Source organism: Molossus molossus, unplaced genomic scaffold, assembly GCF_014108415.1.
Source record: "Molossus molossus isolate mMolMol1 unplaced genomic scaffold, mMolMol1.p scaffold_m16_p_16, whole genome shotgun sequence".
Lineage (NCBI taxonomy): Eukaryota > Metazoa > Chordata > Mammalia > Chiroptera > Molossidae > Molossus > Molossus molossus.
In genome coordinates, this window is record NW_023425351.1 from 34,374,644 (window position 1) to 34,399,965 (window position 25,322).

A 25,322-nucleotide genomic window follows, 5' to 3' on the forward strand; every position below is an offset into this window, starting at 1 on the left:
CATGAGCCACAGTAAGGGATCCCTTATGCACAGCACATACACGAGCGTACAAATGAAACAGAAGCACCAAGAAACAATACCCTGATCACGTACAACCCACCACATTCTGTCCAGTTCAATAATGAAGTGCTGTTTATTCACAGCTCATTAAATTGCTTTCATCAGAGCACTGTGCAAGCATGGGGTTCTTGCACTGTGAGTCCTTGCCACCACGCTGGGCCATATCTGATGACAGCCAGGGCCACACACCCTGATGACCCAGAAAGTCTGTGCAGCCTGAAGCAACAGACGACCCTTCAGGTCCCCATGGCTATCTTACCTGCAGGTTCCCACTGATACAAGTGCCAGTCTCTTTCCCTGACTAGTCAAACACCTAATGTCCCTGGTGACCCATAGGGCAATGAACAAATCCAGCCCTTTGCCTGACTGGTGTGTGGAGCAGCAATTTTCCCACACCACCTCCGGGAAGGGCAGGAGCCTCCTCTACCCCCGTTCTCTGGGTAGAGAGAGCCCATGCAGCCTTCACAGTTACACATGCGGAGTGATGCTAGCAGAGATGGAGGGAGGGACGGTGTTGGATCAATGCCATCTCTTTGTTTTCCTCTTTAAAATAAATTGGAAGAAAAAAGGTTGCATTGCAGTCCCTAGGGTTCTGCTTCAGATTTTTGTTTGTGAATAATGACTCATAATGAAGACACCAATAACAACGTAAAGAACCAATATATAAAGTAACAGTATCACATTGACATGGCCATTTAAAAAATAATGTTAAAATGTCTACTGGATGTAGCTGCTGCTACATTCTTTATTCTTTATTCAATAAATTGCTTTATTCTATGAAGTGGAGATGGTTTTGAAAAATTGTGAGTGGGCATGATAATGTACACATACATGAAGAGAATGAAAGGAATATGAGCTTTAGGTTCAGGCAGGGACCTGGGTATGAGTGGCCCTTCTAACCTGCAGGACAGAGCAAGTTCCACTTCTAATCTCCATGATAAAAGGTCAGTTGTCAAACCCAAGAAAGTCATTTTCCACCCAGCAACCAGAGTGAGCTTTTCGAAAAGCAAATCTCATAGCATCACCCCAGTCCACTTGAAACACCTCAGCGCTCCTGGGGGCCTGTTCCCTGTCCAAGTGCACACCAGGCTGAGCCTTTCTGCTCCCACCAAATTGGGAATGATACTCTCCAGATAGGCCAGCTGTGAGGATTAAATCAACGTGTAATCAATGTATTAAATCAATGCATTCGAGTTCCTTTTTCACTTTTGCTGTAGTAAGTATATAATTTTGGTCTGTAAGTACGTAGTACATACATTTGTGTCAGGTTTCATGTTTTATAAAACCGGTTTTATAAAAATAAGATGCAAAACATTCTTCCAATATGTTTTTTGAAGCAGGAAATAGAAACGAATATTAGTTTTATTTTACAGGTGAGAAAACGAAGTCCCAGTAAGTGAGTGGGTTAACTACCAATCCAAGCCTGATGCCCACTTTCGTAGCTTCCAAACCCTTGGAAACCCTGGGGCACCTTTGTCAACTCTGACACCAGGCAGCAAGTTAACCCAGAGAGGGTAGTGGGGGGCATGCGTGCTGGCAAGACACGGTGTCCACACTTAGTGGTTCTGTCTTTGATCAGGACCCTGGATTTACCCCCGAACGTCAAAGACCAGGAGCGGCGCAGAGGCTGACCTTTCTTTTCCTGGGGATGGGCTCGTCGAAGAGCAGGCTGCCGGCCTCGGCCTCATCGATGCCGTCGTCGGGCGCGGGGCTGCGGAAGGGCTTGGCGCAGTCGGCGGACAGCGGCGGCGACGGCGTGGACGGGTTGGACTGGTCGCTGGGGGCGCTCCAGCTCCAGTAGCCGCTGCTGCAGCTGCTGGACGGGGCGCCGCCCTCCTTCCAGGATCCGCTCAGGCCCTCTGCGATCCAGACAACCAGCGTCAACAACGCCAGAAGCCGGCACGCAGGGGCCCGGTAAGCGCGGGGTCCGGCCTGGATCCCACCACAGCACCTGCAGCCCACCCAGAAATGTGCAACAGCTGGGGGTGCACTACGCATACCTCGGAAAAAAAAGTTGCATTATCCTTTATAAACACTGAGCTGTTTTAATCACGTGACAGGTTTTCCTAACAGTTTTCTGATGTGGGTGGTTTTGTGCAGGTGGTTCCTTTGGTTGAGAGTGGAGATGATATGAAAACAAGAAAAAGGTGTCCTCCTTCACTAAGTTTGGGGAACTCTAAGTTTATTGATTGTTTCTGAGAGGGAAATTCTTTGCAATATTGTCCCCCTCCCTGACACCCTATTTTCACTTTTTAAAAAAACCCTTACCTGAGGATACTTTTCCATTGATTTTTTTTTTTTTTTTAGACAGAGTAGGGGAGAGGGAGGGAGAGAAAGAGGGAGAGAGGGAAACACGATGTGAGAGAGACACATCCATTGGTTGCCTCCTGCATGACCCTGAGGCCGGGGATTGATCCTGCAACCGAGGTACATGCCCTTGACTGGGAATCGAACTCATAACACTTTGGTCTAAGGGCTGATGCTCTAACTGCTGAGCCAAACTGGTGAGGGCTATTTTAACTTACTATTTTTTTTTAATCCTCACCCAAAGACATTTTTGCATTTTTATCTTCAGATAGAGTGGGAGGGAAAGAGGGAGGAAGAGAGAGAAACATCGATGTGAGAGAGACACATCGAGTGATTGCCACCCACATGATCCCAACAGGGGCTGGGGACAAACTGCAACAGAGGCACAGGCCCTGAGTGGAAATCGAACCCAGGACTCTCTGGTCTGTGGGCCTATACTCTAACCGCTGGGCCAAACCAGCCAGGGCTATTTTAACTTTTTAAAAAGGAATTTCTCATAGCTGTGAGAGCTTTGGAATAGGTTTATGTAAAAAGTTGGTCCAAGATAGAAGAATCTCTAATAGAAAAAATAATTTCTGGATAGTTACTTAAGTCATTGACCTCATTATAAGAAAGAACAGAGCCTTGCATTGGGTATTGTCCATTTCACATAGCTCGTTCACACATCACATGCATTCTCACATCTGTCTATCAGATCAAGGGCTGTCATGCGGGGTTTACAGATGAGGACCTGAGGCGTAACCAGTAAGTGAACCAGGGCCCAAACCCCGGTCTACCAGTTGGCCTTCTTTCTCCTTCAGTGTTTGGATGTGTCCTGTGTTGTAGGAATCCTTCTCTGCAACAAAGCTGAGATCAGAGAAGAATTTATTGGTCATAATTACTGATAAGGTGGCTGTTGGACTTTACCTTTCCACTTGTGGGGGAAACATGAAATGTTTGCTAATGTGGAAAGATCTTCACCCAGTTAGAATGCCTTTGGGAAGGCTGTTTTAATTATTGAAGACTACTTTCCCTTGTAAGATGCCCAATTTTAATTAGCTTTTGTACAAACCTGACCTTCTTTTTGGATAATTTCTCCTCTATATTTCTGTGCGTTTTGAATATATTAAAACTAAATTCTAAGTACAAGGGGGGGGGGGGAATCCCAAAATGCCTCATTAAAGAAATACTGTTAACATCTGTGTAATTAGTAATGAAGTGAATACACACAGTGGACAAGTCTTCATGGAAAATGTCTTGACTACCTTCACCCAATTATAGGTTTCCGGCCTATTTCTCAACTATGTCAAGCAAAAAGTTCAGTTAGAGGAATGCAGTTTTAAGTTAAAATCGCAGAAGAACGTTACCCCTCTTATTAAGGCGAGGCTCTAACCCAATCAAATGCCATTTCTGCGGGATCACGCCTTTCAGGCCCCAACAAAACCAAGTTAGCATCTCAGTCCTTGCAGTCTACCGGTGACAGATGTACTCACAGACAGGAGTGGCCTTTTATAAATAAGACAGCTGCATTCAATGCAACAGGACCCCAAGAGCCTAATGTAAGGCCTTCGGTAGTACTACCTGGTGTGACAGACACCTTGGCAGGCTCAGGAGGCTTATGAGTGCACCACAGCATGCACTTGTAAGATAAACTAAGTTAGTGGTGCTGGCTGTGTAATCATGTTAAGTATGAGGAACTGAATTTATTCTGAAAAGCAGTGTGGTTGCATAGCTTCATGTCAATGCCCAAAGTGAATTTGCTTACTTGGCAATGCATTTCCTTTAAGAGAAACACTATTTAATGAGAAAGACAATGTGATATAGAAATGATTTTTTCAGAAAAAAACTTTTGTAATATATTTTATCAGTTTGTAATATATCGATGACAGTGTCTCCTTATCTTAAACATGTTTTGGGCAAAAATGCAGACAGGCCTGGCTGGAATCTCACCCTTTGCAGAGCCACTTCCCGACACAATGATCCTTCCCAGGCACACAAAGAATCACAACAGTTCTCAAAAATTCACTGATAATTAATAATTCTGGATCTAATATGTGTTTCTTACAAAAAACCAATGACTTCATTATCATTAACTGCTTTCCCTTGCTAAGAATTTGCTGCCTGTTGCAGATTTAATAAGATATCAGACAATTTGGGATTATGAGTTGGGTAGTAATTTTTTAAAAACAATCACAGTGAACGGTGAATTACTTTCTTTATAACTGTGCTAACAAAAGTTTGCACTGAAGAAGCAAAGGGTTTATTTTGAGTCTAACCTTTCAAGACAAAGGAACATTAAAAACGTTCTCAGTTCAAAAAGAATGCCATGTAAAAATAATGATTTCATTAAAATATACTCTTTCTCCTCTGAGGACTCTATGAAATTTTGCAATTCCTTTTGGGGGGGGGGGGTAGAGCAATGAAAAGCTACAATTTATTTATTTGCATTTGGTGGCCCAGCTTGGGACAAAGTCACCTTGAAGATTTTTTTTTTCTCTGTTAACTTTTCCATCTGTTATGCGATTCCCCTTTCCTAGGTCTGGTTTTGGGGGTATCTTCAGGTTTGCTTTCGCTGCCATCTTTCTTTAGTGGCACCGAGCAAAGTGAACCAGGATGCTTGGTAAAGAGGCTCTGAGAAGAGAGGTCATGTCATTCAACAGCCACGGTCAAGCTCATCTTTCAATCACCTCACCTGCTCTAGGTAATAAGGTGGTGTCACCCTGCTGGCCTGTGGTGGTCATGATGGGGGTAGGACACTACTGAGTTACGGTATTGATTTAACTTCCCAGCACCTTGATCATTCTTTCCACCTACAGTTGGAGTGGGGTACGTTTTGGTGAGTACTCACTGGATGTTCAACAAATTTATTTTCACACCTCACGCTACCACCAAGTTACTTGTGAACCATACCTCAGTCTCCTAACGGACTAGGCTGGCTTTTGAGAGAAGTCGTTCCCTTACTGGTAACCTTCACTCCGTGGGTCTCACTGCATTACACTCAGTCCCCTGCAGCCTGACTCCCGCCCACGGGTGGTCTACCGTGAATGCTCTGGCCAGATCTCCAGGGACCTTCGTCTTGATGCAGAATTCAGTGTGTTTCATATTGAGCTTCTGAAGCATCAGACACCTGTCCTTGAAACTCGCTTTCCCCTTCGCTTCCATGAAACCGCACTCTCCTAGCTCTCTTTTCTACCTCCGGCCACCCCCAGGCTCTTCCTGGGTTCTTTTCCCTCTGCTGACCCCTTAAGAGGCTGGTAGGTATCACCCGTTCCCCTCCGTTCCCTCCCAGTCTTTGCTCACTGCCTCCATACGACTCTGTCTGCAATCTCCTCTCCTCTCCTGGCTTCTAAACGCTGCCTTCCAGTTCTGCATGGGCAGCCCAGGCCTCCCCCAGACACTGCCCTTGAATGAGCCTCCGTACTGCCCACTACACACGCTTCGCACTGGATTTATCTCCTTCGCCGATGGCTCCAGATCCTGCCCCAAACTCTCACCAACAGACGTGTGCTCTGCCCTGGCTGCCATCTCAGGGAGCGGGTCTCCTTGGCAAAGCACTGGCTGCCTGGAAGTGCTCCTGCCACCCCCTCTCCTTCATCCTCTTTGTCCGCCACCAAGTCCTGTCAATTCTACCTTCTTCCCGTTTCTCAGTTATGTCCTATCCATCCCCTCTGTGACCACCAAGACTCAGGACACTCACGTGGTTTTTTGTTTGTTTGTTTCTTTTTTTGTTTTCACCTGTAAATCCAATTGTAATTTTCCAGTGCCGAAATCACCTGATAGCTCTCCTGCAGCCTCAGGTGAATGTCCACAGTCCTAGCCAGTTCTCCAACTTCATCTCCTACTGCCTTCCTGATTTCTCATAGCGCATTATGTGAGTCCACATTATGTCATGACTAAGATAACAGATCTGGAATCAGGAAGGTATAGGAGAGAATCCAGCTTTGCTATTTACAAGCCAATTAATCCCCATGTGCCTCTGTTTACTCATCTGTAAAACAGTGATAACGACAGCTCACAGAGTTGTGAGAATTACATGAGATAAAGCAAGCCTAGTACTTGGCACATAGCAAGTGCTCAGTAAATGCTAGCCATTGATATGGCTAGGATTGAGAGTCTTCTTCCCCCCAAAGAGACTGAACACTACATGGGAGCATGACATTGTTTTCAATGATGTACTCAAACCATCTAGCATAGTAACTAATAAATATATATTGAGTGAATGAATGGAGTAATAATTGTATTTGATTGAGGAGTTTGGAATAATGCTTTTTCAAAATATTTAATCTTTTGAGTACTTTGATCCTACTACCTCTCCTGTCCAACAGAAATAATGCTGGGACAATGGTTTCTTTAGACCAATCTCCATTTACCGGGGAAAAGGGACCAAGTACTGCAGATAAGTGTCCTGGCAAAGTGATTGTGCATGGACAGGTGGAGGGATGAATGAGGTGCGCTGGGGTCTCTGGGAAGGTGAGGAAGCCGGTGGCCCTGAGGTCTCTATTTCTCCCACATCTCCTCTGGCTTCCTGCTCAGTGAGAGTTAATTGTTCTTTTCATTTGACAGGAATGAGATCCCTGTGAGACCTCTCAAAGGGAGGTTGTGCTCTTGGTGCCCAGGGGCCCTTCCCTACACCTGTCCCCGGGGCTCACCGTTCGGCCGCACAGGAGGGCTGCGGACCAGAGGGCTGGTAGACAGGCTGGTGAGTACCATTGCTGCCGTCACCTTGTCCATGTCCAGTTCCTCCGAGGATTTCCTGGAAAACAGCGAGGGACACTGTTAATGATGCTCACCCCGCATGGTCTGTGGGCCATGCCACATACCACGCGTGTACTCCAAACTTATCCCCTTGAAAATCCAATGTTTTAAAAATTTTATTGTAGAGATAAGGAAGCTGAAGTCCAGCAGTTAACAGACCCTGTCAAAACCCTAGAGTATTAAGAAGAGAAACATTCATCCACTGGCTGTTCATCTAAGGCATGTTTATTGAGCATATATTACACACTGCTGTTGGACATGGTGGTGGTGGTGGAGAAGGACAGACGAGGCTGGTGGGGAGAAACACAATGATCAGGAAACAAACAAAAAGGGGCACATGTTAGGAAGGGCGTCGAAGGGCTGCCGTGACAGTGCCTGTGGTCAGGAAAGGCTTCTCTGAGGCGGTGACGTGACGTGTGAGGGGGAGGGGCAGGCAGGTAATTGTTTTAAAAAATAATTATCGAGCTGCTCTCTGGAGAACGGACTGGAGGGGAGTGGAGCAGAGGCAGGGAGACCAGGGAGAAGAGGACGGCTGGGAGCCAAGACAAGAGGGACTGGTGGCTGGGACGAGGGTCGGGGCAGTGGCAGGTGACCTGGCAGGACTGGCTGAGACTCTGGGTGTGAGATGAGTGAAAGGGGTGACCCAGGATGGCTCCCAGGTGCTGAACGTTAACCAGAGCCATCATGGAGAGAGACGGGAGGGAAGGGGGGCAACGAGCTGCTCGCCTGCACTTTGCAGGAGGGCATAGGTCAGAGCTGCAGAGACCCTGTCGTAAAGTGAGGACGGTGTCGTAAAGTGAAGACGGTGTTGTAGTGAAGACGGTGTCGTAAAGTGATGCCCGTGTCCTGAAGAAGTGAAGACCACTACCATCAGTCACTAAGACAGACAGGTTACTTGGCTTGTGGATTTTGGCTGGTTAACCCCGAATAAAAGCTCATAAGATAATGATCATTGTGGACAGGAGTTGGCTTGCTTAGGCTGATTACAAGAAAGAAGTTAATATCGAGAGGCAACAATGTCTGTAGCACCCCGACACCAGAAATAAATTGTACCACCTCCTGGGACACAAACATTTCAAACTGGGGAACAGTTGAAGAAGCACTGCAGAGGATTGATAAGCCGTTTGGACAAATGAATGGCCATGTTGACAAGTGTGGCTTTCATTCACAGGTGTGTCGTCTAATTTGTCAAAGCAACGGAGTCATAGAGATAGAAACTGGAACGCAGCGCAGCAGGAAAAGCGATTCCCGAATTAGAGGAAAGTCACATTGTTCCCAGTTCTGGGGGTGGGGCTGCTCAAATGATTTCACGTCGAAGGTATGAAAATTATTACCACCTGGCCCTCCGACCTCCACCAGAACGCAAAATGACTAAGCTAAGCTTACTCTTCTAATCCAAGATGGGAATCTAAAATTTCTACAGTTCTTCTCAAAGCACCTTACACTCTTTCTTGGAAAACTGTTCCATTGAAAGACTAATTACTTTTTTCGGAGGCTGGCAATGAAAGATGCTTCTAGAAAGCAAGCTTGTGAGTACACAGTGAAATGTACTCTGCAGAGGTTTTTAAGACAACCTCGTCTACCGGGGAAAAACTGCTCAGTCACTTGGCACACGGTGAAAAGGCTTTACAATATCCACAATTCACAGGATCCTCGGACTTGGGAGTAAAGGTGAGGTCAGTCTCCCACAGAAACGGAAGCATCACGGAGAGAACTCAAAGCGCCTTAAGGTCATTCATGTTCAACCCCTGGTGGAGGCATGTCATGGGGGAAGGTGTAACTAGGGGCCTGGCAGGAGAAAAGCTTGCTGGATACACTGCTGTGTGGCTGGCTGCCCACCATGAGCCTGCTGTCACCACTGCTCAACACCGGTGTGGGGACAGGGGCAGGCCAGGCTGTCATCTGTCCCAGCACCAAGTTACAGGGCCTTTATTTTCCCTTCTGCAATTTGCTTTGCATCCCCCCCCCATCTAAGGTTTGTTTTGGAGGTCTAGTTGACAATTAACTCAAAAATTGATCTATGTCAAACAGCCAAGTGTCCATCAGTAGATGAGTGGATAAAAAAGCTGTGGTACATATACACAATGGAATACTATGCAGCTGTAAGAAAGAGAGATTTCTTATCCTTTGAGACAACATGGAGGGACCTAGAGTGTATTATGCTAAGTGAAATAAGCCAGTCAGAGAAAGACAAGTACCACATGATCTCACTTATTTGTGGAATATAATGAACAAAATAAGCTGTGGACCAAAAAACATCCAGAATCATGGAAGTAGGGAACAGACTGACAAACCTCAGAGGGATGGGTGGGAAGAGATAAACCAAATAACATATGCATATAGGCAAAACCAATCACCATGGACACTAGGCTGGGGAAGGCAGGAGGGGGTGGAAGTGTGAAGGAGGGGGTCAGTGGGGAAAAAGGGGGGACATCTGTAGTACTTTCAACAATAAAATAAATAAATAGATAATTTTTTCAAGTAAAAAAAAGTTGATTTATGTGTTTTTCTTTTTTCTTGTGTTAATTCTCACCCAAGGATATTTTTTCCAATGCTTTTGAGAGTGGGTGGGAGGGAGGGAAGAAAGGAGGAGGGGAGTGGGGGAGAGAGAGCGAGAGAGACCACAATGTTAGAGAGACACGTTGTTTGCCTCCTGCACACATCCCAACCGAGGCTGGGGATCGAACCTGAAACCCAGGTATGTGCCCTCAACCAGGAATCAAACCTGTGACCCTTCAGTGCATGGGCGGATCCTCTAACCACTGAACCACATTGGCCAGGCTATGTGTTTTTTGAAAATATGAAGATTAGGTAGAGAAAGTATCATTATAAAATATGCATTGTTTTTTTGCATTGCAAAAGTCTGCCATTTCAACATAATTATCAGAAATCAAATTTCTGATGAAGAGCAAAAAGAGGAACAAACATTAGCATCATCAGAGAGTTTTTGTATTTGGATTATCTTTGTTCCCCATTGGCACTGGTGGTCACCGAGGGTAGAAGCAAACCAAAGGCCCACGCTGCTCACCATTCAGTTAACCTGTGTTTCTCCGGGAGAATTTTTTTTTTTTTATCCTCACCCGAGGACATTTTTCCACTTTTTGTTCAGATAGAGTGGGAGGGAGAGAGAGGAAGAGAGAGAGAGAGAGAAACATCGATGTGAAGGGACACATCGAGTGGCTGCCACCCGCACGACCAACCAGGGCCGGGGACAAACTGCAACCGAGGTACGTGCCCTTAGCGGGAACCGAACCCGGGTCTCTCTGTACCGCAGGCCGACGCTCCAACCGCTGAGCCAAACCGGCCAGGGCTCTATGGGAGAATTTTTACCACGCTGCACGGAACATTACTGGGTGAGACGGCCCTGTGCTGAGTGTGTTTTTGTTTTTTTTAATCTTTGTTTAATTTCTTTTGGTACAGTGCTATCTAATTACCGATTAATTGGTTCTGCAAATGCAAATCCTTATAATTAAACGTGAAGAGATGATACACCAAGTAGAATTTGTTACACTTTGAGAAAGCTGTTGCAGAGGCCGTCTGGTAGATTTAGGGTTGTTGAGGGAAAAACAAACAAAAAACTCGTTCCAGATGATACTGCATGTTTACTTCTGATTGGAAATTAAATTCCACTTCAACAGTGGAATCCACTGTTGAAGATCTTCCCAATCACATGTTTGTAACAGGCTGAGGCCTATTCCAAATAGTTTTTCCTCCCAGACCTGGTTGAGTATAATGGAACTTAATAATATTTAAAATAAGTTAAAAAAAAAAAAAAAAAGTCATGTTCATTGCCATTCTATACGTGCTTTGTGGCTCAGGCTGACGGGCTTTGCCGGGTGAATGGGATTTCCAGATGGGACAGCGGCAGCTGGGGCAAGGAAGCAGGCAAGGCTGTGGCTTCCAGAGAGCTTCTGAGCCCTGGGGGGAGGACGCAGTGAGAGAGAAGAGGGGTGGAGCCTGGCCTGCTTCTCAGGCCTCCTGTGTCAAGCTAAGTGTTTTTTGTGTTCTTGTAAGCCGAGAGAGCCATAGAACATGCACGAACCCGGGAGAAAGGTAGCTGATCAATCTGGATTTTAGGAACGGATCAAAATGCAAACAGTGATGGAAAGGGAGAAAACTGAAGGTGCACTCTGTAGCTATTTTTAGCCGAATCTTATTTCAAACCCAAAGTACTAGACTAAGAGACAACCGCTCCTCTGTGAATAGATGGTATTCAGTCTGTGAGTTCAGAACTCCCTTGGTTTGGCTCTGGATGCGTCTCTGGGGGAAAAGAGAGTGCAGGCTCTGGAATGAGTCACATCGTGCGGCTTCAAGTCCACTCTCTGCCATGACTGGCTGTGTGACCTTGGGGAAACCACTTCACCTCTCTGAGCCTCTATTTCTTCACCTGTGAAAGGAGGATAAGAATAGATCTGTTGGGATGATCTAATGAGAAAACACATGTGAGCGCCAGCAGAGCCTCACCCACAGCCAGGGTTCCAAGGACGTGCACTCTTACCCTTTGCATTCATGAATCAGACCACTGCATCTCCCCTGCACACAAGGTGGACACAGTCAATGACTCTTCCCACTCTTCTCACTGGGCACCAGCACTAGCAGATGTTGCTTTCCTTTTTGGGAGGCAGGGAGGCGCTGTTGGTGGTGGTGTAGTATTCCAACTTCACAGGAGTTACTCTGTGAGAGGTGACAACTGGCACACAAAGCAGCAGCAGCTGCCTTGTCCCTCGCTGGGGCTTCGTGGTGGAGCCTTGGCCAGGATCCAGCCCATGACATCATGGCTCTGGAGGACTTTCCACAATAGCCAGCCTGGAATGAGTCTGGACTGATGTCCCTGAATTCCTGCTCTCAAGCCTCACTCTTAGAGGAATAGCTCTGAGCGGAGGGCTTTTCTGCAAACAGTCTCAAAGAAAACCTGGTGGGGTCTCGCCCTCCTGAGATCTAGTCTGTTGGAGGACCAGAGCTTAATCGAACATACAAAAATAAACATAAACCTACGGAAGTAAAAAAATCTGGGAAGGGTAGTGTGGACTTGGTGAGAAATTACGTAGGTCCCCAGCCAAGGGAACCTGGAAATGAGCTCTGGCCTTGCCCAGCTGAGGGCAGGGAGGAGCTCCGGGGGGCAGGGCCAGGGCACTGGCCAAGCTTTCCTGAAAAGGAGCAGAAAGGCTCAGCCTGGTGTGTACTTGGACAGGGGACAGGCCCCGGGGAGCACTGAGGTGTTTCAAGTGGACTGGGCTTCGGAGAGGTCAGGTCAGACTGGGGTGATGCTATCAGATTTGCTTTTCAAAAAGCTCACTCTGGCTGCCGGGTGGAAAATGAGTTTCTTGGGTTTGACAACTGATCTTTTATCTGTGGAATTGACTGCCTGGTGACCATGGATGGCATCGGGTTGCAGAATGATGTCATCTGTGACATGGAGGCACTCAGGAGTGTGCACGGCAGCAGCGAACACGGTGGACATGGCCGCAGGCTCTGAGCTGTGCACGGGTGGGCGCTGCAGTTCTGGCCCGAGCACTTGGCCATGGCCCATGCTTACAAGGCCAGCTATTGTTTCCGTCACAAGAAGCTTTTTCTTCTTTTGAGCCCCTTCACGCCTGAATGCCATCTGCTTGGAGCGTGTGTACACATACCGTCTCCCCTGGCTAACCCACCAGCTAGGAGAGAAGTGTTTTACACCCTGGAGAGCCATAAAAGACATTTATCTGCAATTAAAGTGCTGTAGTAACAAATGGAAATAAAAATGAAGAATACATTCCTTAGATTAGCACTAATTCCGTTCCTTAGCAACTATCAAAATCTGCAGTCTAGACCAAGTTCAATTACTTTTAAAACTTGTGGTAATCCTAAAACAAGGAATAAAGTCTGAAACTAAAATCTCTTCTATTGGAAAGGCCACACAGCAACCATCCCCAATCTTGGAATTTTGGGACAGCTTTTACTAAGAGTTTGGCAAATCGGATCCAGTTAACCACTAAGTGTGGTTAAGCAGAAAGAAATACTTTGTTTCCTTTCTAAAGGAATCTTGTAGAAAAAGTGGTCACTGTTAACGTTTCCAAATTCATTTGAGGTGGTGTTTCTTTTAAGACCACAGGGAAGATTAGGAAAGCTGCCAATTGCAATCATGTGGCCAGTGGTCTTGATCAAACAGATATGAAAAGTAGAGCAAACACATTGTAACACATAAGACAATACAGACCAGTGCTGCTGAAGCCCCTTGTGGGGAAGTGGTAATTTTAAAGAAATTTCAAATCTGTCTTGAGTCAGTACTTTTGTAAGATACAAGAGAAGTTGGTCTATGGCAATCATGGTGTCACCTTGCTATGCGACACCTATACTGTTGCATCCTCTCCATGTCTCTGCTCACCGTGGACCACTGACAGCTTGCACACTGACATCGGTCCATGGACCACACATTGAGTAGGGTAGGAATAGGCAAGTGATTTGGTGTCCATTCCTCTTCACCTGAGAAGGTGATATTCAGTCTGCCACTCTTTCTCTCACTTGCTGCTCTCCTCCTGGGTCCTCCCTTCACAGATTTCTCTCCTGGTCCTTGTTACTCTGCCGGCCAGACCCTAAGTTCCATCATAAATAGCCCCTCCCACATCCTTACCTTCTCCCTTGTACTGTAGCTGGGCTCTCCTCTAAGCGCATCCTGTTTCCACTGGGTCACTTGTCCTGCCTCCCCCAGGAGACCATCTCTCGTCACTCTCATGCAGAAGCCCCTGGTCCCTTAAGGTTTAGCAGTGCAGTGGTCTTGTTCTCTCTCTTCCTAGTTCAGGCACCAATCAGCCTTTGCATCAGAACCTCTTTCCCCAAACGGTCATCCAATATCTTGGCACATACATTTTAGCTATTACTTTTACCTGGAATTATGAGCCTGGGAGATGTATTGATGGCATCCAATAACTTCATTATTTTTGTCCCCTGAGCCCCAGCAAAATCTGGCAGATGGACTGAGGTTTATCCCCAGAAACTACATTTATTAGCTGAGTGATTTTAGTCAAATCTTGTAGCTTTGCAAAGTTTCATATTCCTCATTTATAAAACGGGAATGACAATAATACTGACCTCATAGGATTTTTGAAGAATTAAATAAAATTATATGCATATAATGTGTATATATATATATATATATATATATATATATATATATATAATATAGCATATACTAAGCACTCAATAAATAGTAATTATTATTATCACCATCCTTTACCCAAACTCTCATTTCAGTGAACTCATCTCAGGTTAAAAATCTAAATTGTACCTATTAAAGTATTTATAGGTGAAATGACATAAAAAAAAAACCCCAAAAGTGTGAACTGGAGATGATTAGATGGGCAATGTGTGTAAGAACTTTTTAGTTTGATGTAGTCCCATTTGTTTAATTTATGACTTATTCAATAAATCATTCATAGGAATATCTTTTTTACTGGCCTTAAAAAATGTTGGCCTCTCTATGCAAAATTGATTTTGTTCCAGTCTGTGATAATTCTTCTGTGTTCACAAAGGCTCGCAGACCCATCAGGGACCTCTGGAATGCAGCAGTGACATTATTAAATAATAAGTTCCAAGTTCCCTGAAAACAATTTCAGGTGATCAGCTGGGGTCCTTGAATGGAGTGGACTGTGAAGTGTTGCTCAGGGCGGCATCGAGAGCATCTCCAGATGGCTGCTGTGCCTTATAGGTCTGGAGCTTCCGATGACAGCCAACATGTTCTCCCAGGGTGACAGGCCAGTGTTAGTCCATGTGGTTTTCTCCTAGCATGGAGCCCTCTGTGTGTGTGAAAGCACCCTTCTGGGATGGCCAGTCAGGTAGCAGGTGATGGGAGACCAGAGGGAACACATCAGGTTCTTGTGATGGTGTGTATGTGTGTGTGTGTGTGTGTGTGTTGATGTTCTGTGTGAATCTGTGTGTGTCTCTCTGTGTGTCTTTATCTGAGTATATATCTGAGTGAGTTTCTTTGTGTGTGTGTGTGTGTGTGTGTGTGTGTGTGTATCTCCCCGTGTCTGGGTCTGTGTGTGTCTTTTTGTACATGTGTGTCTGTGTGTGCATGTCTCTGTGTATCTGTATCTGTGTGTGTGTGTGTGTGTCTGTGTCCTGTGATTACTTGTGTGTGCATGTCTCTGTGTCTGGGTCTGTGTGTGTGTGTCTCTGTGGGGACCTGCCCATGGTGGCCAGCCTCTCTCTGGGTCGGCCACCTCCTTGTTGATGTCTCCTTCCACCAAGCATCTCCCTGTACCTCAGAAGTGGCCAAAGCAGTGGTCAGACTATCTGGAAGAGCTCAGGTTGTTTCAGACCGGAATCTTGGGGGCACTGGTCAGGCAGGGCCGGCTGTGTGTGCAGGGTGAGGGGCAAGCGGGTGGGAGGAAGTCAAGGTGGCGGGCATCTGCCAGTTGACAGTCCATCTGAGAAGTGTCATAGTTCTCCTCGGGACAAAAACCATAATCCAAATTACATCTCTCTTACATGTGTGTCCAAGTTGGGTCACTGAAGACTTACTGGTGGGGTTAATTTCTTTCTTTCTTTCTTTCTTTCTTTCTTTCTTTCTTTCTTTCTTTCTTTCTTTCTTTCTTCTTTCTTCTTTCTTCTTTCTTTCTTTCTTCTTTCTTTCTTTCTTTCTTCTTTCTTTCTTTCTCTCTCTCTCTCTCTCTCTCTCTCTCTCCCTCTCCCTCTCCCTCTCCCTCTCCCTCTCTCTCTCTCTCTCTTCCTCACCCGAGGACATTTTTGCATTTATCTTCAGATAGAGAGGGAGGGAGGGAGGGAGGGAGAAAGAGAGAGAAGGAAACATCGATGTAAGAGAGACACATCGAGTGGCTGCTGCCCACACAACCCCAACTGGGGCTGGGGACAAACTGTGACCGAGGTATGTGCCCTTAGCAGGAACTGAACCTGGGATTCTCTGGTCCACCGGCCGATGCTCTAACCGCGGAGCCAAACTGGCCAGGGCTTAATTACCTTTTTGTTCAGAGGCCTCGAATCCATTTAGGTCTTATAATGGAAAGAACTCCCAGCTACATGTTATGGTTATAATAGTTATTTCACGAGACAGGGCAGTTGGGAAAAGACAAGTCTAGCATTTTCTGGTTTGCCAATTAAGGGAAGGGGGATTTTTGTCTCTGGATTAAAAATAATAATAATAAGGTTAAAAAAGACTATATTTTTTACTTATTTCCACTACTTTCTTTTCCTGAAATAGTAACATTATTATGCTGGCAACAGACCTACACGTCGGCTTGGAGTTGTAGCCATTTTACGTCATTGTTTTTGCAGAGAGGACTCCTATTGTTTCTGCCAGGCTGCCCAGAGGCGAGGGGGCACACGTAAAAGAGAGAGAAAGGTAAAGCAGTCTGCAAAGGCACTGGGGTCCCTGCTCTGAGAGTGAGGTCCTGCCCCCCCCCCCCCGCCCCCCAGCAGCCACTCACGCTGGGCAGAGGTGTTAGATACGTCCTAGGCTAATTCCCTCTCAGCTGTAAACTGAGGGGGAATTGGGGCTCTGATTCTATTTGTGAACTTTGGTTTATTTCATGTTTGGGCTGTCTGGGAGGTGCTTGCAGGTTTCAGCTACTTCTGGGTGCAGCCAAGCAGGACGGACACAGCCCTCATTTCACCCCGTCTTGTGCTCTGAAGAGGGAACAAACTGGTATGCGATGCAGACTACATGACTCCCCTTTGAAGCTGCTTACGTTTCAGATTTGGCTTTTAAAAAATGTCATTTTTTCCCCAGAAACTGCATCTTCTTTTTAATAATAGCTAATATTTTAATATTTACCTGGACGCTTTATGTGCTCTGACTGGGAATTGAACCTGCAACCTGTGGTTCATGGGACAACGCTCAACCAACTAAGCCACACCGGCCGGGCTCAACATCTGTTTTATACTGTTAGGTTGAACCACATGAAATTGCCCCTACTCACTATTTTTTTTTAAACTATGAAAGTGGCAGTTTCATATGGTCTGTGTGACATTTGCTCTTACCAAACATTTATCTTTAGTTTCATGGACTAGAAGTGAACCAGCTCTTATTGAAGATAATTTCCTAAAATATAATTTAAGCAGGCTTCAATTCAGCATCTACTACATGCGATGTATTGCCCTGGGCAGAATTCCCTGCCCCACAACGTGTCTGAGGCCAGGTGAGGCTGGATGCCAGCTTCTGAGACAGGAGTGGAGGCAGCGATGTGCCCCCCGAGCATCCTCACACACAACATCACCGCTCTGCTGCCTGGGTTCTTTCGATGTATTTTCATCACGTTACCAACATAGGTTTCCATTGGTTCATACAGATACGATTAGATGACAGATCAATTCAAACCATCAGTTACGTATCTAGTCTGCAGAAAACGGTAATCCTATCATTCTTAAATTTGTGCAGAGTTATATGATCTAAGTGCTTTGAAATCAAACCTGTGTACTGAACACCCAAAGGCTGAACAATCGCACATTGACCCGTGTCTGCTCTGTGCACGAGGAACATGACCTCCCCCAAGGAATAAACAGGAGAAACCGACAGAGTCAGGAACACAATGGAAAGGTTACTGCTGGGCATATCAGCAGGTCAGTGACACAGCTGGGTGGCTACTGGCCAGGGCATATCCAGTTTCCTGTAATAAGAGGTGGATGAATACAGGTCAGTAATGCTAAACAGGACTTAGGCTGCAGCTGGGACAAGTCTACAATCCAGGGGAAGCAAAGCATTGGAGCTACTGTTTCACATTTCTCCTGAAAACAATATCAACAGCTTAAAGCTCAGGATGCTAGAATTAATATTTAATGTAAAAAGTATCACCAGAAACGACTGAAGAGCTCCCAGGCATAAACAGTAATTTCCACCTCTGCTGGCAATTTTTCACTCATTTTGGTTGTCACACAAGCGCAGTAGTGGTTTATAGGTGCACTTACCATAACAGCACATTGATTAAACTGCAGTGGGATTACCCATTCAATCTATCTTTCAATTCTGTGCTATTAAGAAGTTCTAAATATTTCAAATGCAAATAGACCTCTATTAATCAACAGCTTAGTGGTTACCTGTCTTTCCTTTTTTTTTTTGAATCATTATCAATTTGCCTTTCTACATTCTTGAAATGAACCCATGAGCTTATGATAAGGAATTAACAAGAACATAGACTACAGAATCTGGATTTACTTGAGATTTGATGAGAAAATGAGCCACTTAAATATGATTATAAAAATATGGAGAAAAAAGCCTTTTTCAATATGACACGTCACTAACTCCATTAAGATTATTTTTCTCACTTTGTATGCTATTTCTAGGAAGGTTCAACCAGCATAGACAGAAATAAGCACCTGCTTTCACATGTGGGCAGGCAAAGTTTTAGAAGATGAGAGAGAGAAATAGCTGCTATGCCAGTCTGAGTCCGCCAAGAAGCAATTACTCAGACAAGATAATTTCTTGTAACTTATTGGGGAAGATGGCTGGGAAGGATAGTGGGGTGGGAGCCCGAGAGGGTGGGTTCGGCCTGCATGCCCCCAGGTGTCCCCACCTGCAGGAAAGGAGGAAAGCAAACATTGTGTAGGGAGGACTTTGGGGCAATTCTAAGAGTCTCAGCCAAGTCTATGGGGTGTCCTGAGCAGTCTGCCTGTTAGAGAGTCCCAGGTCAGACACAGTGGCCCCGCTCCACCAGCCCTGCTCTGCTGGGTCCTTGGAGGGGAGGACTTCCTGTCTCCAGAACTATCTAAAGACCATTCCAATATCTTCCCAAGGGTTACCTTTATTATAACTCCTTTGGGTCTTGGTCCTACTGGGTCAAACCCATGGTATCAGCCACCTCCTTAAATAAATAAATCAAAATAGTTAACATTTATGCAGCATTTAATATATGCCAGCCACGGGTCTAGCTGTTACTTTCAGTAACTCAATTGATCCTCATAATAAGTTTATGAGGTCAACATGATTATACGTCCTACGCTCAGGGCTGGGGAAACTGAGGCACAGAGAGGTAGGGCAAAGTGGTGGAGGCTGGATTCCTGTCCAGGCAGTTGGACACCACAGTCTGTGTTTGGACTGAGCGTTTGTATCCTCTTAAAATTTGTATGTGACGGCCTACCCCGCAGTGCGATCGATGGTATAGGAGGTAATCAGGGTTAGATGAGGTCATGAGGGTGGAGCCCCAGAATGGGATTGGTGCCCTTATAAGAAGAGGAGCCACTAGACAAGAAAGCAGCTGCCACCTGCCAGCCGAGAAGAGGGTCCTCACCGAGAACCCGATCTGTCGGCACCTTGATCTTCGCCTTCTAGTTTCCAGAACTGTGAGAAATAAATGTCTTTTGTTTAAGCCACCCCAGCTATGATATTTTATAAAAGCAGCCAGAGCTAAGACAGTGTTTTTACCTAGCTCTAAGGAAAGAGGAGAGCGAGAGCTAGGTGGACAGGGCCAGACCTGTGAGTGGGGTTCCCGAAAGCTGGAGCCAGGGACACACCCTGGGGAGGAGCTGGCCAGCTTGTCAGCAGGAGGGCAGGGCTCTTCTCCCGGCGGCTGGCTCCCGGGATCCAGGGCCCAGGCCGACAGCTCTTCTGACAACACCCAGGGCTGGTTCCTAGTGCCTTCTGGCAGTCTGAACTGCCTCCACAGCTGGGCATGTCCCAGTCTGCTAGTGACAGATGTCAGAGACGACCTCTAAGCAGCAACTGGAAAGAGGACAGTGACACTTCTGATGCTAGCAGTGGCGATGGACGTGAGGAGCAGCAGACAGTGGTAGCTGCACGGATACTGGGACTAGTGGTGGCAGACAGGAGGACTACAGAAACACACTGTGAATGGTATTCAGGTGTAAACTCAACCAGGAAAGAAAAATGTACATATCCTTACACACAGATTTTGTACATTATTTCAGTGGGTGGATGGATTCCTTGAAATTGATCCATGGCCTCTGGCAGGTCAAACACACTCACTGTTTTAAAGAACCTTAAAGGAGAACCTATGAGCTCCAGCTACACAACCTGTCCGTAAGTGCCCTGAGCTCAAGGGCGGACACCAGCGTGAACTGTTTTATAAGGAGGGTTCCTACCAATGGCTGAGGCTCAGATTTTTTACCTTTTATGCTGGTGAAAGTGAAGTAACACAACTTATGCAAAAGCCAATGACACGTGACTCATCTGTGACAACCTCTGACGAGAGACACCTGCGTGTGAGCCAAGCCCTCCACCCTCCGACTGACGTGCAGCAGTGGGGTCTCGGAGGTGAGACCCTGCACGGCTCCTAACAGATTCAGGGTGTGGCGTGAAGGGCACTGAAGATGACCCCTTTAGTCCTTGAAAATGCCTCTAATAACCACTTCCCAGGGAGAAAAAGAGGGTGGAAATGAATGAGCTCTTGTCTGGATGGAGACGTGTCAGCCACTGGGTTCCCACGAAACCGTGGCTTTGGGCCATTTTGTAAATGATCGAATGAGGGCACAGAAACACTTTCTGCTTTGCTGACGATCTGACTTCTGGGTGATAAGGATGGATTTCAGAAGCTATTTTAAGAGTCTATTAAATGAGTAAAAACATTGGTCCGTGTTCATGTGAGAATATGCGAGGTAACAAATGCACGAATGAGAAAAAGGATCACACGTTTCCAAGCATGTGAGATCTGACGGATGGGTTACAGCCCAGGAGTTTCCTGGGGTTACATGATAGGACCCACACATGGGGCTCAGCCAGGGCGGCTCATCACCTGAAGCCTCCGGGCCCTCCACTGACACCTTCCCATGTGCTCCCTGACCCCGTGCTCACGGTGACACACGCATCACCCCCAGACGCACCCCCTTCTTTTCTCAGACAATCCAACGCGGGACAGTTCTCCTCCGTGTGAGGACACGCCAGCCGTTTCCTTACGTAGCTCAGTGTTCCTGGGCGACAGGGGCACTTCTGACCCTTCTGCACATGAACGTCACTCATACTTCCAGGACTCGAATGTTCCCTGCCTCGTCTTTTCGAAACAGATTAAACATCGTATGTCTTCAATGTTTTGTTCCACACAAGCTAAATGTCCTAATTTCCACAGCGAGATAAGCTTGCATGTGCCTCTGTCCCAGGCCCAGCTCTGAATGCAGCATCTCAGGCGTGATGTGACCAGTGCTCTACCAAGGGAACAAGGGAACCCCCTTGTTTTGGGGGACTCCTTTATTTATTTATTTATTTATTTATTTATTTATTTATTTATTTATTTTTAATAACAGCTTTATTAAGTTATAGTTTATATAAAAAAAAAAATCCATGCTTTTAAAGTCTATACTTCATTGGGTTTTAATTATGTTTATGGAGTCAGGTAGCCATCACCACTGCTAGAATATTTTCTTTAAAAAAATTTGTTTTTTCTTTATTGATTTTTAGGGAGAGAGAGAGAGAGAGATAGAAACATTGATGAGAGAGAAAGAACACTGATTGGCTGCCTCCTACGTGTCCCCTACTGGGGATCGGGCCCACAACCTGGGCATGTGCCCTGACCAGGAATCGAACCAGTGACCTTTCAGTGCATGGGACAATGCTCAACCAACTGAGCCACACTGGCCAGGACAATGTTGTCCATCTTTTTGATAACAGCCATCACACTGGGTATGAAATCATTTTGATTGGCATTGCCCTAAGGACTAATGATGTTGAATATCTTCATGTGTGCTTGTTTCCATTTGTATATCTTTTTTAGAAAAATGTTCAAGTCCTTTGCCCCTTTCCATTGGGTTAGTTGTCTTTATTATTGAGTTGTATGTAAGACTTTCTATATATTCTGCATACTAGACCAATAACAAATACGTGACTTGAAAACATTTTCTCCCGTTCTGTGGGTTCTCTTTCGAGCGGGCCCAGTTCAGCCCTTTTCCCTTTCATCACTTGTGCTTTTGGTGTCAGATCTAAGAAACCATTGCCTAGCCCAAGGTCATGAACTTTGTTTCTAGGTTTTCTTCTAAGAGTTTTATAGTTTTACTTCTTAAACTTAGGTCTTTGGTCCACTTTGAGTTGATTTTTTTTTTTGGTATGGTTGAGGAAGGGATCTAATTTCATTCTTTTGCATATCAATATTCCAACAGTCTTAGCAGCATTTGTTAAAAAGACAACTCGAGTTGCCTTGGACCTCTTGTTGAAAATAACTGACTATGATGGACTCACTTCTAGCGATGGTCCTGGACATCGCTTTCCATACTGCTGACGCGTAACGGCTTTATTATCAACTAAATCCTCCAAGGGTTTCATAGGCATGGTCGTTAAGCCATATCTCCCCGTCCTGCCCTTTCGCAGATGGAAACTGGGGCCCCAGACAATTGGCTTCATCCTTATTGCTCTTAAATGTCACCTTTTCAGTTCAGCAGGTCATTTCACTAAGTTGAGAGCTTTGGGATGTGGAATCCGATACCTCTCTAGGTCTGTGTCATTTAGATCATTGGTTATTCAGATCGGTCATGGAACATTTCATAAGCTTCACATCAGGCAGCTGGTCTAGGTATTGGTGAGTAAGACAAGGTATTGCCCTAATGCAGAGGCACAGAGAAGACAGTTAATACAGAAGTAAGCTAATAAACAGATAATTTCAAATAGTGAGCTTCACCAGTAATAGGTCATTTATCTGTCTATCATTGTTTTTAGTTGCAATTATGTCATTATTATCATCCTAGAAGCCAGGCATGTCTCAATGCCATTGCTTAAGTTTCAGTTCAGTGGGAAGTAGCCTTCTTGTATCTGACACTGACATCAGAAGACCCTCTTTGGTACCACGCAGAGGGGTTCCCCACAGGAATGGCTGGGCCATGAGCCTCCCGCAGTAGAGTCTTGCTTTGGAAGAATATATCACAATCCTAAAAAGACTCCTTCAACTTGTTACATTAGAGAGGGCCTGACAACAGTGCTGTCCCTTTTCCCTGATAAATAATCAGTGGTCTGGAGCACGGGCCACACTCTTTCACCAGCAGCCACAGCACTAGGTGAACGAATGCATGTCCTTCCCCTCTGCCAAAACTGCCGTCTGGTGGGAGGTTTGTAGGGTCAAAGCAGGATAATAAAATGAGAAAGTCCTACTGAAGCTAATGAGAATGGCATGTACCAGAAGGAACCTTTTCCCAAACCTCCATCACCTCCAAGATGCAAGGCCATCAATGTGGGGAAAAACAGCACCTGATCTGTCCAACAAATACTTGTTCCACGAAAGAGCAACACAAGGAAAAACTCGGCACCAGTCAAAACGTTGGCCTCTTCTGGGGATCCTCTTGTCTCTGAGACTTTCAAATTCATCTGAGTATCAAATGTTCTGGGTGTTGTTTGGTTTCATTTATTCAATTTGTTTTTTAAATTCCGTCTTGATCAAGGAATCACTGAATACTCCCAAGGCTCGGAGGAGGTACTGCCGATTGTCTGGAAGCTCCTGGCTCCTCCAGGCAGTCTCCTTCCAGGGGTTACTGGGCACTACTAGTGACCTCCGCTGGCCAGCTCCTCTGCAGGCCTTTGCTCTTTTCTTTCCTGGCTTCACATGTTTAGGTCAGCAGTTTTCTTCAATAAAAAAGGGCTCCAAAAATGAGTTTCTCTGGTTCCTATCTGATTGATAAGTCATCTCCCCAGTGCAATGGTAAGTGACATACAGGTCCCGTCACAGGTCATATATAGGGGTGGTGGCAGGAGGCCGACAGGGCCAGCACTGGGATATGTCAGCATAAACATTGTGTTTAGTACAAAATCTCTCTACTGACACTGATCCTTCTTCTCTGCCATTTTGCTTCTGTGCATCCAAGGAGAAGCCAGATGTAATATTCATCAACTCAACGAACTTCATGGAAACAAAAGTGATTTCTAAGATGAGAAAGAATTACGGATGCATGCTGATCATATTTCTTGGTTGCAAACATCAAAATTCTGACTCGTCAATTTAAGCTACTCATTAAAATACAGGCCATCAAAGTGGGCTCTGCATTCAGGTCCTGACGGCTATCAGATGGGACAGGGGATGAGATAATACCGCGAAGCAGTAATTGGCTCCTGTTCTCATGGGCAGAAACATGGGATGCATTTCTAGGATCGTTGTGAATTTATTAAGCCCACACAGGATGTGAGTTACATTGTCCTGGTGCCTTGTTTTTAGTAAGACTATCTGAATTTCGTGTTCTTGTTCTCCCAAAGGAAGTCTTTTATTCTTTCTCTCATGAGAGGTTCAGAACTGGGCACAGCATTTTGGGACAGCATCCCAGGTGATTACTTATTAATGGCAGTGATTTTGCTATTTGGGTTAGGCTGTCTGTGCTTCCAACTTCTGATTTGGGGGTGTGGGATATTGGGAAGCATGAGGCCTAAGAAGGGGGTTGGTGAGGGCAGGGGTTCCTCCACACCTAACTTTCAGAGACTTGCTTAAAAGATTGGTCTAATCCTACGTTCCTCAAACCTTCCTGCACCTTAGACTCCCCTGAACACCTTTAAAAAACAATATAAATAATAGTGTGGTGAAGGCAGAGGGGGTGGGAGCAGGGAGGAGGGGGTCAATGGGGAAAATGGGGGGCATCTGTAATACTTTGAACAATAAAGATAAATTAAAAATAATAATAGTATAGATGCCCAGCTCCATACCCCAGACAGATTAAATCAGAATCTCTGGGGTGGGCCTGGGGCACTGATGGTTTTAAAAGGTCCCAGTAGACTCGAATGAGTGGTTTAGCTTGAGAACTACTGGTTCAGAGGTTAGCAGGTGGGGGAGTCCTCCTGACAAGAGACTGGAGACTTCTACCAACCCCTTCAGAGGGGCTCTCTTGCTGTCATTTAATTTCTTTCATCTTTCATTATAAACACTAGGCACAGGAGCCTTAAATCAAGTCACATGACATACCAGGGTTATGGGAGTTTGACTTCAAAGGCCTTGATGCTTATAGGTTAAGAGACTTTAGGATTCTCTCCAGCACTTAACAGGATCCATGTCCTTGAGCTCTGCCTGCCTTCCAGAACACTTCTTGGATAGGGTCAAAGGAAATCAGATCACTTAGAAAGAAATCAACAGCTCACAGGCAGAATCGTGGTTCATCGGAGACCCTCTGTCCTTGGTCACCCAGGTATCTTTCCTTAGCCTTCCAGCACCTGGAACCAAAGTATTCGACACTCTCCATTCTTAGTCACCATAACAGATCCTGGGGGCTCACAGGAAACGTATCGTGTCAGGACCCGACCCACAGGAGGGGTTTTTAGACAGATGTCTACCTACATGTCCAGAAAACTCTAACGAATCCCTTTTGAGTCATTTGAACTGTTT

At 45.7% G+C, this 25,322-nt stretch overlaps 1 protein-coding gene across 1 annotated transcript in view; it reads right to left on the reverse strand.

Moving 5' to 3' along the window:
• The window catches only part of ZNF704 (zinc finger protein 704), a 128,225-nt gene that overhangs the window by 22,522 nt on the left and 80,381 nt on the right, over nt 1-25,322 (reverse strand). Inside the window, exons 3-4 of the mRNA XM_036264160.1 lie at nt 6,996-7,099; nt 1,693-1,919 (exon numbers count right to left, since the gene is read on the reverse strand). Of these exons, the coding sequence (XP_036120053.1) occupies nt 1,693-1,919; nt 6,996-7,099 (331 nt within the window). The remainder of the gene's footprint in view (nt 1-1,692; nt 1,920-6,995; nt 7,100-25,322) is intronic.